At 30.9% G+C, this 14,561-nt stretch overlaps 4 protein-coding genes and 1 pseudogene across 4 annotated transcripts; 3 read left to right on the forward strand and 2 right to left on the reverse strand.

The window, feature by feature from the left end:
- The first annotated feature begins 177 nt into the window (after positions 1-177).
- On the forward strand, positions 178-2,097 carry LOC128396255 (26S proteasome non-ATPase regulatory subunit 13-like). The gene is made up of 3 exons (XM_053356815.1): positions 178-331; positions 637-1,042; positions 1,143-2,097. Exons 2-3 carry the CDS (start codon positions 661-663, stop codon positions 1,874-1,876), a joined length of 1,116 nt encoding a protein of 371 aa, XP_053212790.1. The 5' UTR covers positions 178-331; positions 637-660; the 3' UTR covers positions 1,877-2,097.
- A 207-nt stretch (positions 2,098-2,304) lies between these two features.
- On the forward strand, positions 2,305-5,178 carry LOC128396386 (chromobox protein homolog 5-like). The gene is made up of 4 exons (XM_053356959.1): positions 2,305-2,455; positions 2,554-3,509; positions 3,714-3,798; positions 3,902-5,178. Exon 4 carries the CDS (start codon positions 3,978-3,980, stop codon positions 4,746-4,748), a length of 771 nt encoding a protein of 256 aa, XP_053212934.1. The 5' UTR covers positions 2,305-2,455; positions 2,554-3,509; positions 3,714-3,798; positions 3,902-3,977; the 3' UTR covers positions 4,749-5,178.
- A 101-nt stretch (positions 5,179-5,279) lies between these two features.
- LOC128396193 (uncharacterized) lies at positions 5,280-7,911 on the forward strand (annotated as a pseudogene).
- Positions 7,912-10,253: 2,342 nt separating this feature from the next.
- LOC128396185 (uncharacterized) lies at positions 10,254-12,947 on the reverse strand. Its single transcript, XM_053356729.1, has 3 exons — positions 10,866-12,947; positions 10,658-10,772; positions 10,254-10,581 (listed from the first exon to the last, which is right to left on the reverse strand). Exons 1-3 carry the CDS (start codon positions 12,869-12,871, stop codon positions 10,459-10,461), a joined length of 2,244 nt encoding a protein of 747 aa, XP_053212704.1. The 5' UTR covers positions 12,872-12,947; the 3' UTR covers positions 10,254-10,458.
- A 154-nt stretch (positions 12,948-13,101) lies between these two features.
- LOC128396276 (nicotinamidase-like) lies at positions 13,102-14,300 on the reverse strand. Its single transcript, XM_053356836.1, has one exon. It carries the CDS (start codon positions 14,199-14,201, stop codon positions 13,146-13,148), a length of 1,056 nt encoding a protein of 351 aa, XP_053212811.1. The 5' UTR covers positions 14,202-14,300; the 3' UTR covers positions 13,102-13,145.
- Between the last annotated feature and the right edge of the window lie 261 nt (positions 14,301-14,561).

Here is a 14,561-nt window from a genome sequence, read left to right on the forward strand (position 1 = left end):
AAGCACCAACAGAATAATTGATAAAAATGTCTTGTTCTAAAGTGAGAAAAGAAAAATAATCCAAGGATTAAATTAAGATTAACAAATTGTCCATGACAAGGTTAGAAAAACAATTTAGAATGTTCAAATTCAATTCCAAATTCTGTCTTCAAATGGACCGCTAACATTTCAGCCAATAGTAAAACGAAGGTGTCACTAGGGTTTTGAAATGATCGGCAAAATTTTGGATTTTTTTTTGTCTCTTGTTGTTTGTTGATTAAATTTAGAAAATCAATTCATTTAACTAAATTGTTCTTTTCTCTTATAATTAAATTTAATTAGTAAATACCTGGTAAGTCATCATCAATGTTTATAATCTGATCATTACTCGACATTGGTTAATGTTATAAGATGTTGATTCCAATTTTAATGATAACGAGTTGTTGTCTTTTTGAATAACATTTTCACCAATTTTTTTATAATCTTTGTTGATTGTTTTCACCATTTGATTGTAATTACAAATTGTTAACTGTATCAAGTCACTTGATTAATAATTTTATTTGTGTGTTGACATTTTTGTTGTTTGTTTCCTTTGTCCAAGTTAAATAATTTTTTCTTGTTTGACTTTTTTTCTCTTTTTTTGATTTTGTTTAATAGGAAAAACAAGTTAACATCTTTACAATGGGTGTCACAGATTATTTGAAGTCAATGGAATCCCAGTATCCAGAGTTTACTGAATATTGGACTGCATTTGAAGGATATTATAATAAAAAGCTTTGGCATCAGTTGACTAAAAAGATTGAAGCTTTTGTTACAACACCTGAAGCTAATCGAGTTGATTTGGTTTCATTTTATACCAATTTTATTGCTGATTTTGAATCAAAGCTTAATCCATTAGCATTGGTTGAGATAATTGCTTATATTATCAAAGAGATGAAAGATCACAAGGAATGTTTACTTTTCTTGGAGAAAATGAAGGATAAGGTTAAAGCAAATCAAACTGCTTCTCTTCTTTGTAGCATTTTAATGGCACAATTGAAATTGGCTCATAAAGAGTTAGATGGTTAGTTGGTCTTATTTATTTCTATTGATTAGTGTGTTGAAATTTTTAAATCTATTATTTTACTAATCTTCTTTTCTTTTTCCTCTTTACACAATCATAGGTGTTAAACAAATTATTGGTGAAATTGGTCCAATTATCGATGAACAAACTGGTATTACTCCGATTCATGGAAGATATTTCCAACTTTCATCTGATTATAATCAGATTATTGGTAATCATGTTGAATATTATCGAAATGCTCTAAGATTTTTAGGATGTACCAGTATTGACAATGAATCTGAGGAGACTCTTGAAAATCGTGCTTTCGCTTTAGCTCTTGCAGCTCTTTTGGGTGAATCTATTTTCAATTTTGGTGAACTTCTTCAACATCCAATTGTTAACTATTTAAAGCATAAACATAATTGGGTTCTTGATCTATTATGTGCTTTTAATGCTGGTGATCTTGAAAGATTTGAAAAACTTAAACCCCAATGGTTTGGACAAGCTGATCTTCAAAAACATGAATTACAATTGAGGAAGAAAATTTCTCTCCTCTGTTTAATGGAGATGACATTTGTTAGCAATGATGGAATACTAACTTTCAATGAGATCGCAAAGAAAACTTATCTACCCGAAAATGAAGTTGAATTACTAGTTATGAAAGCTCTTTCCCTTGGATTGGTTAAAGGAACCATCGATGAGGTTGAGAAAAAGGTTTATCTCTCCTGGGTACAACCTCGAGTTCTGGATAAACAGCAAATTAACTCATTAAAAAGTAGATTAGAACATTGGTCTAAAGATGTTAGAAAAATGGAAATTCTATTGGAACAGAAAGTGCAAGAGATTATTGGATAAAGAAAATAACAACAACATCCCTTACAAGCCAACATGAGAACAGATGAAACAATGGAAAAACAACAAATCGTGAAAAAGAAAAAAAAAATTTTTTCTTACCTTTATTACCTGAGAATATAAAAAAATATATTAAACCAATTTAAAAGGAAACCAAAACAATTTATAAATTGAGAAGAAAAAAAAACCATTTCCTTCAAAATAAACTAACATTTAACTTTGGGCTCTCTCAGATACCACATTATCTTTCATTCATGTATAATTTTCAATTCATTTCAAATATTTCGAAAATTCTACTAATTAATCCATAAAATTGATTAGAAATTAACTAATCAAAGTTGCGAAAAATTTCAAAAGAATTACTATTTGAATTGGCCGCTTTTCGTAGATGAACATGTCAACCAATGAGAGCGATTTGTTTACATGTGAGAGAAAATTTAATTTTGTCAAATTTGATTTGATTGGAAATTAATTTCTTTCTATTGATTAATTTTTCGTTCATTAATTATTCGAAATTAATTTAATGTTTTTCCGGTAGAAATTCATTCAATTCAATGTTCCAATTCTATAAATGATTACATGGTAAGTGTATTTGTTTCATTTTTATTGAAATTCTTAAATTGAGAAAAAATCTCTTGATTTAATTTTATTGTTCTAAATTGATTTTAATTTGTATTTAGATTGTTTGGAATATTTGATGGTTGCAACATCTTTTTAATTAGAAGATGAGCATTTCTAAGATTTGGAAATCAAGTTTAACTCGGTATAAGAATTGGTATTCATCATTAAATAAACCGATAGTTATACTTTCATTAACGGCAACTGGATTAATTGGAATCTTTGGTTATAGAGTTGGCGAGAATTATTTCTCAGTAACTAATCCACTTTATGTAAAAGGAGTGGCTCTTTTCCGGAACAATCAGATTGTCACTGATATTGTTGGTGATCCAATTAAACTTAAATCGATTAAAGGTTTATTAAGTCTAAAATATGCCATGAAAATGGAGGATAAGGTTGTTTTTACCGTTGAATTTAAAGGTAAAAATAACAATGGAGTTTTAACAATTTATGGCCTTAAACTGGAGGACGAATGGAATATCCAAAGATTAGAAGTTAAATTACGTAAAGAATATTATTACAAGAATTATATAATTTACAGAGATGCTAAAAATGATACCGAATCAATTTTCCTCTGAGTTAATTGTGTTCCTAGAGAAACTCGTCCATGTTAAATTTGTAATATGTAATATAACAAAGAAGAGAAAAAAATTAGTTTAACCAAACCAATTAAACTAACTAATCGTTGGATACACAATCGGATTAATTGGTGAGAAAAAGGAAACAAATAACTCGTTCATAATAAGTTACCCAGCTGATTGTTAAGTTAATTAGCAATAATTGTTGCTGAGCAACTACAAAGACCTTTGACTCATCATCGTTGAATTGGTTAACAGCAAGTGTTTTGTTTCCCAAGTTAATTGGATTACAGTTAATTGTTTCCTTCCTTTTCCCATGTAGATTTAATTAATTTAAATTCTCGTGATGAATTAACAAAGAACAGTAATCATGGTAACAGTGTCAACAATAGAAATCGATAGAAACATAAGTTGGTGTGATTAGAAAAACTAAATCAAAGGTAAATATATTTTAGAAAAAACGTTTTTTTTTATTCTATTCTTTGAAATTTGTTCTTCAAAAAGAACAAAATTTATCGAATTTTTTTTCTTTTCCATAAATTGATTATAATGTTTATTCTCTATCTTTATGTCAACCAGATAATCTCAACTTAATCTCTCGCTAATCTCTAATGATGTTTTCCTATCTTTCGTATCATCTGTAGGTTTTAAAAGCTGTTCACCCTTTTGAAGACCAATTAAATTGTTATGACGAGAGTTAATTAGAGGAAAAATTCATTATATCGGAAGGTAATTGTTGTCCTACAAATTTTATCTCTTCTTCTTCTCATTTAATATCAACTGTATCTCTGTGTTTTTTTTTCTTCACCTTTTCTCTTCCAATCCTGATTAGGTGATTTAGTTAAGTGATTATCTCTCCCTCTTGTGATTGTTGGTGTTTTACTGTTTCTTCATAAAGAGCTGACGTTATGTCAAATCGGAGGAAATATTGTCATACAATTGATGAAGATGATCTACAACTTGAATCTCAACCTCAACCTCGACCACATGTTCATCAAAGATCCAAGACATGGTTAACTCATCAACAATCTATTCGTAACACAAGATCGGTGGCAAATAGTTTTATCCTTGGTGGTAGAAGAGGCAGAGGAAAAGGAAAAGGAAGAGGAGGCGGTCCATCTTGTTCATCATCATCTTCCACTCCATCAACCCCCTCAACAAGAAAAACAACATCAGTTCCACCAAGTAGAATATCACCTTCAACAACATCATCATCTGTATCTTCTAGTTCACTTTATTCAATTGTCTCACCAACACGAATATCAACATCATCTTCATCCTCGAAAAAAGTGTTGTCCCGATTTTACAGTGTTGAGGAAATTCTTGGTCGCCGTGAATATCAGGGGAAAATTGAATATCTACTCAAGTGGCAAGGTTATTCAGATCGGTTTAATTCTTGGGAAACGGCGATTAATCTGACCCAAGATTTGATCATTGAATTTGAAATGTCCAGTCCAGCAATGGAAATGTTATCCAAGGAACCAAAAGAACCCGTTATGCTGAAAGATACGCCGATCAAAATATGGGACATTCGAAAGGCCAAAAATGAAGAATTGGAATATTTTGTTCAATGGAAAAATGAATCTGATTTTGATTGGATCGTTGGGACAATCATGAGACAAGCGTTTCCTAGTTTAGTGATTGAATTTTATGAAAGAATATCCAAACTTGTTGATTAACCATTTTGTCTTCGTATATTTTTCAACTTCTCTCCTCTTCTAACATTTGTAAATTTTGTTCTGTTTTTTCAATTTAATCATCAATCATCTGAAAACCAGAATCACAATTTAGGATCAAAATCCTGATTTTGATCAACCTGATTTGAAATGTCTTCCAATTACTATTCTATTTTATGTGTATATTTTTTACTCCTTTGTCTTACCTCATCTTTGACACAATTATCTTAATCATTAATTACCGATCTTTGTCCATTACAAAAACTAATTCCACTTTTCCGTCTTAATGGAACGAGAATGAAAAAAATGAAGGAAAATGTCACACTTATTGTATCCTTTTAACTCCTTCAACAACAATTGTTTTTTTTATGAAAATTCCTCTTAGAAACTAATAGAAAATTAAAGTAAAATGATCAATTTGATTAGAATTTAATTTCAATTGTAGTTAATTTGATTTTCGCAAAAAAACAAATCTCTTTGTTTTCACTTGTGATCACATGTTTTCTTTTCCCGCCAAAGAAAAACAAATGTTTCTCTTCATTTGAGTTTCTTTTTATTTTGAATCATTTGTTTTTCTAATTTCGTTTGATTTTCTTTTAATTGTCTTGTTTTAATTATCTTTTTTTTTCTATTTTAAATCATGGATGATGATTTGGGTTACGTTAATCTTGTCGATTCCGAGGAGATCCTAAGTGAATTTCTGGATGCTGGTGTTAAAATAGCAAATGAAAAGATTGTCGATGAATGTGAGTAACTAAATTTGCTTTGTGATTTTCCCAAATCGGATTAATTTATTTTTCTAATTATTTTTCATTCTATTTTGATTTTTTCTCTATAATTTACCCTGTTTGCCCTTCTTTAATCGTTAAATCATTTTACCAGTGAAAAAACTGAGCATTGAACATAATCTAACACCCGCTGATCTTTATGCCCAATGGTTATCCTATACCAATAAGAATCCGGGTATTGAAACATTGGATTCTCATGTTTTGGATGAACTTAAAGCCCGAATTCATTTGAGTAAAATCAAAGCCGCTCAACACAGCTCATTGAAGGCCAAATTTGTTCCCAAAATAAAGCCCAGAATTGAGACTGACATTTTGGAAACTTATGTCTCACTTGGTAAGGTTAAGAAAGAGGTAAGATCATTGCTCTTTGAATGATATTAAATCAGTTATGTTATTGAATTTTTCGCTCTTCTTTTTCTGTATTAGCCCGTGGACGATGAATTCAAAGCTAGTGATCGTGAGGACAGTTTCGTTGAGCTCAAATCGCCTCAGATTAAAATTAAAAGTGAACCTGTTGATGAGCCCATGGAGCAAGTACAAATTGCTGGAAGCTCTCCAAATTTCTCAAATGTGGAGAAATTTTTACCAACAAGGATTAAGATTGAAAGGATTGAAGACAATCAAGAATTAGCTGTTGAATGTTATGAGAATAAAGAGATGAAATCAGATCCCGATGATGATTTATACAAGAAAGAGATTCTTTGTGAATTTGGCCGAAAGATTCCATCGAAAGCTTGGATCTCTCTTAAAACAGAACGAAAATTAACATTCTCACCTTTCGATCCCATGAGACATTTGTCTACAGAAGAGAAATTCTTTGATTGTAATGTTGGAAAAAGTAATGAACTTATGGATCTCATTTTCTTCCAAATGTATGATATTTTCGTTGAAGAGCAACGTGAAATGATTGGAGATTTCGAGAAACCTCAACCTGGTGAAATTATTCTCTTTGGTAAACTACGAATGGACATTAAGGATGAATTTGATGATAAACTGGTTGTTCTTTACCAGCATAGTAGTTGTAAAAAACAATATAAACTTGATCTTTCCCGTGTTAAAGATTTCTCTTTGTTTCCTGGACAATACGTTTCAGTTCGTGGGGAAGTATCAGAGAAAAGGACAATTCGTGTCTCTGAGATAGTTGATACACCTTATCTAATTAGACCCTTTCCAAAACAACCAAAATTATTTGCACCAATCAATATTGTAACCGCTTCTGGGCCATTCCATTTACCCAATTCTGATGATTTTACACCGCTCACAAATCTACTCGATTATTGTATCAACTATCGACCTGAAGTACTCATTTTATTTGGACCTATTCTTGAGATGACATCAGCAATGTTTGACTTTTTCTCATTTGAATTGTTTAATAACGCAATTAACATGATCAGTGAAAAACTATTAGATGTTGGTATTAGAATTGTCATTGTTTCCTCTCCAAAGGAATGGCACACATCCCCTGTCTTTCCAACTCCACCTTACAATGGTTATTGGGATAATATTGAATTCTATCCTAGTCCATCGGTCATCGACATTAACGGCCTAATCATCGGTCTATCTTCTGTAGATATTACTCTCCATCTAACTAAAATTTAATCGAAAGGTGAGTAAAAGCTTTAATCAACAATAAGTTCTAAATGAATCTTTTTTTCCTTTTCTAGTCGTGGATCATCTGAAACTGGAAATCGTATCAAACGAATCTTAAGACACGTTCTAGTCCAGGGCAGTCTTTATCCTCTTTATCCTTCAGCGGACGAGGTGACATTCGAAACAACCAAAATGGACTATTGTCGATTCAGTCAAACTCCACACATTATAATTATTCCCTCGATGCTTCGTAACTTCATTCATGTGAGAATCATTTCTATTCTAATTGCAATTTAACCGACTAACTTTTCTCTCTCTCTCCCTCTCTCAGTCAATCGAAGGTTGTGTCTTCATTAATCCAGAAAGAGTGCGGAAAAACACTGTCGCTCGGATACAAGTATTTCCATGTAAATCTCACCAAGCGATCGTTTCCAAAGATGAAATCGTAAGACCAGGAACCATCGAATCCTCAATAAGTGCACAAGTCATAAAAATCTAACAACAATCAACCGAATCCACAAAGAAAAATCATAACTTTTATAAGTATTTTTTTAAACAAAAACAGAAGAAATCAAATGGAAAAAAGGAAAAGATTTCTAATTCTTAAAGCTTTACATAGAAAATATAATAATAATAATAATCGAGGAAAATATCTTGTCATCATATTGATTAAGACAACGAAAAGCATGTTTAACAATACGATTAATTTGTCCCTTTAAGTACCATAAATACAATCAGTATCTTGATGAGAAGCAAAAATAGTTCAATCATCATCATCTTCATCCTAATGGCACTTTTTTTGTTCATTGTTACATGAATCTAATTGAATCACTTGTTTAACTGTTGAAAAAGTGATTACTTCTGCCACCGTTGTTGGTGTTGCTGGTAATGTTTTTAACGTGATTGTTTTGTTGATTTAATGTACTATTGGCACCGGAATTGTTACCATACTTTTGTAAACCCGCTTGAAATGCTCTTTCAACCGTTGTCCACATTTCTAAAACCTTTTCATGTAAAAGCGGCTTCCAGTCAACAACAAAGTGATCATTTCGCTTACGACGACCGCACAAGGCAGTATTTGAGGTCACCAGAGCGGTAAAAAAAGTCGTTATAATGGGAATGAGAAAAGCTCCAAGACCGATAACAAGTAATATGGGTAACACATAATAGAAATCTGATCGATCCATTCCGCCATATTGTCCATGTCCATTGAAAAGATGAAAATCTTCATAACCTCGTCTCTCAAATTGTTGCTGTTGATGATGAACATGATGATAAGGATACAATTGATACTTATGATGGTATTCATCTAGATGAGAATGATGATTATGATGATGATCCCATCGACGTCGAGGAATATATTGAATCGCTTGATGGAAATGTTTATTCAATTTATTCTTGATTGATTGTCGTCCATTCGATGAAAATAAATCACTTGGTTTTTTCGATTCACTTGATGATTCATCTTCCATCGGCGATTCTTCAGCTAAATCTGTTATCCCGGTGGGCGAAGCGATTATCCTTCCATAGTGTCCAAAATGATGAAGTCGAGCTGATTGTTCATTTTGATCTTCATTATTATCATCATATTGTTTTCCTTCAACAGCTGATTGATCATCACATTGACACCAAGTTAAAAGGAGGCAAAGAAATACACAAATAATCAACATTATCATCAAAAGATCAACTCGATGATTAAAACATTTTGAAGTTCCTTAGGGAAAAAAATCTCTTAATTAGTAAAACTTAATGACAATTAACTGTATAGTCTCGATATGTTGAGATTGAATTAGGATCAACTAAACTTTTCCAAAACTTAATCAATTCACAATTAACATGGTAAACTTATCATTTTAGTGAAGACATTAATTATAATTTAACTTTGATTGTCAATCCGAAAATTGTTGTCATCAAGTTGAGAGTCACATTATCAACTGAATCAACTGGTTATCCACAAAGAGACAAAATTTATGGAACACAAATTAACTTTAATGATAAGATAATTGTCTAATTGTTAATGAAATTATGATGAACAATTAAGTAGACCTTAACCTTGATAGATTTGTAAGGAAAACCAACCGGAACATCAGAGAATCAGTGGCACAATTAAGAGAGAATCTAATTGTATTTTCTATTGTATATGTTTACAGAATCGTGTTGATTATCTTGAATTACTATTTAAAGATTTAGTAATCAACTATTATCACTGGAAAAGGTGTTAATTGTTGATACTTGATGAGAATTAACATTTTCCACTCTTACCAACAACAAACATCTAGAGGAAGAATAAGAAATTATTATTAAGGAAAGCGTTCAAATCTATTGTGATTAGTGAACAATTAAAAATGAGAAAACATAATTTAAACCAAATTTCTTGATTCTCTATTAATTGTTGTCAATAGCTCAATCTAATTATTTCAAACTAATAACTGGGTGTTTAGTTAATTGTAGAAGGCGAAAAAATGAAATCAAAGGTTACCTCTTGATAAAGAGAGAGAGAGAGAGAGAGAGAGAGAGAGAGAGAGAGAGAGAGTCAAAGACTAATTTTAGTTAATTGTTGTTGAAATTAGTAAACCTCAAAATCCATTATAATTGATCCAGAAGAATTACAATTAATTGATGAGTTCATGATGAGTGAAACAATATGAACAATTAAGATAATTAAGTTACAATCAATACATTTTGAAAGTTTTGAGCGTTGGAAAAATCTTTGATGAATCAATTTAAATTAATAACAGTGAATCACAATTAGATATAAATTTTGTTCGAGAGTTTAAATCAGCAATTAACTAATTGCTATCACTCATTCTCTGGCCAATTAAAATCAACGTTACAATATTCATTCTGAGTTCTTGGACTTCTTGGAGACTGGTTCTTTAATTGTCATGTTGACCCAATTGATTTATGGCAAAATTGATCGCGGGCTGAATTTGTATTACCTAATAATAAATAATAAATCACTTACAATTATTAGTAATAATTTATGACGGACCATCAACTTGACAAGATTATCCAAATGATTAACACATTGATTGTGCTCACCTTTTGATTTGTCCATTTTTCACCTAAACAATCAATGAGCTGATTGATTGACACTCACGTATGCCCACATTTTTTTGTTTCGAGAGGCTTAAAGGTGACAATCATTTAATTAATTATTCATTTAAAAAAATTTGATTTTATAATTACAACTTTGATTGATTTAAATCTACAAATAGATGAACTAATTTACAATCAACCAATGCAATCGAGTAAATAGTTGGATTTACTTGATTGATTGTGTTATTATCAGGAAATGTTTATCAAACTGTTACAATCTAAATTAATTTTATTTATCAATTTAATGAGCTTTTAATTGTTGAATCTTCGGACAAAAGTGTCTTGACATTTCCAATTTCTCGATTTATTTGTGATTTTTTTTGTTCTTCCGTTAAATCCTTCCAATTACGTCGATCAATCTAAAAAGAAAAAAATTAAGAAAAGTTAATCATTGACAGTAAATTTGGATAATTAAGAAACAACTATGATTCTTACAATGATTGGAGTGAAACCAAGTTGCTTGATTAATTTTAATTTGAAGATAAATCTTCCTTTCATGATCGGTGGATCATAACAGTAATGAGATTCATCGACAGGGAATAAAACAGTTCTATGGGAAAAAAGAGATTGATTAACGATTAGAATTTGGGTAAAAAATGATTTAATCGAATAAGAAAATCAATTAACTGTAACTATTACTTACACATGATAATTTTCTAGATCGTGAATTAGATCATCAATCAGGGAAATATTATGTTTCCCTCGAGAAACAAATTTATATGGTTTACCCTGTTTATCCCAAGCGATCACATAATCTAGAACTACGTTGACCTTTGTCCAAACTTTTCTCGTAAAATTTGACCTATGCCCAAGGGTAGAGGTCAATATTTCATCGAAATCATTATCTAAGAGATGCCGATCGGTAAAATGAAAAGCTCGACGAAATTTTCGAACATATTTTTCCAATGATTGTTTGATTAATTGTCCTTCGATCGCTATTGGTACCTCGGAAATTGATAGTCCAGCGTAAATATGATGAAAGGCTTTTAAAATGTGTCGATGTAATTTCATATTTTCACATAGATCATCAAATTCGGGACAAAATTTATTCAAATGTGAATAATCACCGATAATTAGTAAATATGACAAGAGACGAAATTTTTCCTCCTGAACGAGTGATGAAATCTTCATAGGATCTAATAGTATTTTAGATAATTGTTCCCATAATTTTGGCCTTGATTCAAAGAATCGCGATTCACCAAATAACTGCATCAAAATGGTCGGTCTGTAATCAGGATCGGTAAGATATTCATCAGGATGATCTTTTATCCAATTACAAAGATGATTAAACAATTCCACTGGATAATATTGATTAAATCCAAAAAAGGTAAGGCTTTTAATCAATCCTTTACAACCTAATTGTTTTTGATTAGTTTTCACCAGTTTAACCAATGTTTTATAAAATGATGGTTCGAATGACAATCTAACAGAATTGGGTGATTCCATGATTCGTTGGAAAAAATAATCTTTAACATAATTGTCCATTTGGAAATTTGTCTCGTATAATTTTTGCTGAATTATCTTGTAACATTTATCATGAATTGCGATTAAATCTTTCGAGTCAATTTGTTGGTATTTCTTAATTGAAGAAGGTAATTGGATCAATAGAGCCCATGCTAGTCCATAATCAATTGATTCGGTGAAAATGGTCATGTTTTTGATCAATCGATGAAGATATGGAACGGAGGAAGATTTTGATAAAAGAATCCGAGCCAATTGGGAGATTTCGGTGACATTTTGAAAATCGTAACTAAAATCGTCTACACGCCGTTCGACCACATTGATTATCTCTTCACGTAATTTAGTCCATTCTCTGGATTGATTAGCGGATTTAATTGCAAATCCACTTTGCTTCCAAATCCAGATTAGATGGTGAATACCAATTTCATTTAGTCTTCGGCGTATCTCTTGTAACGTTGTTATGGTTAAGTTATCAGAATCGGATAATTTTTGGCTCAAAATGATGGACACTAATGAGAGGAGATTGGCATCGGTTAGAACGTTAATATTAACTACAACTAATTTGGTTAGAAAATCAATCTCATTGGTGGTTAATTTTCGATGGAACTTTTCTCTTGGATCAATTAAATGGGATAATCTTGACAAGAAAACACCGGCGTTAATCCGACCAACATAATCTATGTTATTATAGATCAATTCAAACAGCTTATCCACCTTTGTAATCCGAGATAAATCCTTCTTTAATGTTTCAGCTTTGTGTCTATATTGATTAGCGAAATTTGGATATTCACAACCATCATCAGGTGAGAGATTAAATTTCTCATCATCAGAATCAGAATCAGAATCATGTTTATCTGAACCAAATGATGAATAAAATTGATAACAACAAAGTGATTCTTTGAATGGTAAACACTTTTGATCAACTGAAAATAATGTTACTGGTTTAGTTTTAATCACAGATTTAATTGAACTAACTGTTAATTGACTAATGGCACGAGATGATGAAGATGATGATGTTGGTGACAATAAAGATGAAGATGAAGATGAATTGAACAGTAACATGGAAGTAAATTGTTTCTTATTACAAAGGAACAATTTTCCCCATGGATCAGGTGAATGGATGAATAAAGATGATAAAAGAGATGAAGAACATGATGTTTGATACAGTTTACATTTTAGAATATTCATAATTAGAATAATTAAAGAAAGAATAACAATTAAATTCAATAGAAAAGAGAAAATTAATCATTTGAGAAAAGAAAACAAATCGGTTTGTTTATGTTTCTTTTCCAATGTGCAAACAACGTGATCACTTTTTCTCTCTTCATCTTTGTTACTCTTTTTGAATTTTCTTCTTCTTTTAAACTTGATTTTTTTTTCTTTTTTCTCTTGATAACAATTCGATTATAACAATTAACTAAAATTTTCGCAGTTTTTTATTAAAATCAATCTGAGACATCGATCATTTAGAATTCATTAAATTTCGAGTTGCATGATAAGCTAATGGCCAAGGTTTGATTGTTCCTGAAACAATTGGTTCAATTTGATTGGATTGAACAATTAAACAACCGTTTGAAGTTAATTGTTTACGAATTGAATCAATTTTCTTGTCATCTGTCCCCTTGCAACAATCGTCGATTATAATTGTCCGATAATTTAATGACAGTGAATCTTTGGCTGTGTGATAGACACAAATGTCGTAAGCAAGACCACAAATATAAACATCGGTGATTCCATTGGATCTTAATTGTTCATCTAATTGTGTCCATGTTATCGCTTCATTGTCCTTGAATCCTGAGTAACTGTCGACAATTGGATTGGTCCCTTTGTAGACTTTAATTGCTCCTTTAATCACCTTCAACTGGTCATGTAATTGTGATCCCCAAGTTGATTGGACGCAATGTTTTGGGTAAACAATTTGATTCCTTTCACCAACATGATCGATATGAAAAGTGAGACAATCAAATGGATTAACAATCAACGATTTCTCTTCACAATTTCCATCAACCTGATTACCATTTAATTGTTTTACTTTTCTCAGATGAACATTATCAATGAATGAAATGTGATCTTCTGGATGCCAATCAAGAGTATAAACAACAATCTCAAATGAACATTGATCAATCAGTGAATTGATGATTGGAACAATTGATGAACAATTAACTCCACTTGGAAAATTTTCCAATCCCAATGAACCAGAAATGAAATCATTTTGAACATCGACCACAATTAGAGCTGATTTTGGTTTAATCACAATCGACAACCATTTAGACCACATGGATTTAAATTCATCTCTATTAATACAACCATCGCCATCGCAATCAAAGGTATTAAAAACTTGAATCAATTGATCAGGTGAACATGATGATGAATCTAATTGTTGATTAGAACCATTGAACAATTGATTAATCATCCGAGTGAAACCTTCGAGATCCAATGAACCAAAGGCAGAAGCAAATTCATTGAACATCAAATCACAATCATCAAAATTAGAGTTACAATTAACATTAGAAGACATTTTAACATCAACACCGAACAACAATTAACAAAGCAACAATTTAATTGCTTAACAGTATCACAAACAAATCAATTCAATTGGTAATCAATAAAATGTCAACAAACAAAAATTGTCAACCGAAAACCAGAAAACCCAAAAAAAGGGATTAGAGTTAAATAAAAAATTGCAACTAAATTAATCTTAATTACTACTCAGCTAATTAACTATTTAATAGTTGATTAAAATATTGAATTAAGTGGAAATTGTAATGTTTTTATCACTTAGTCGGTTGATGATTGACAGTAATCGATGATTTAATGATTGGCCAATAAAATTAATTTCCATTGTAAAGATAATTGCGATTAGAAAAAGTAATTTGTT

Source organism: Panonychus citri, unplaced genomic scaffold (genome assembly GCF_014898815.1).
Source record: "Panonychus citri isolate SS breed McGregor unplaced genomic scaffold, ASM1489881v1 Contig00023, whole genome shotgun sequence".
Classification (NCBI taxonomy): Eukaryota; Metazoa; Arthropoda; class Arachnida; order Trombidiformes; family Tetranychidae; genus Panonychus; species Panonychus citri.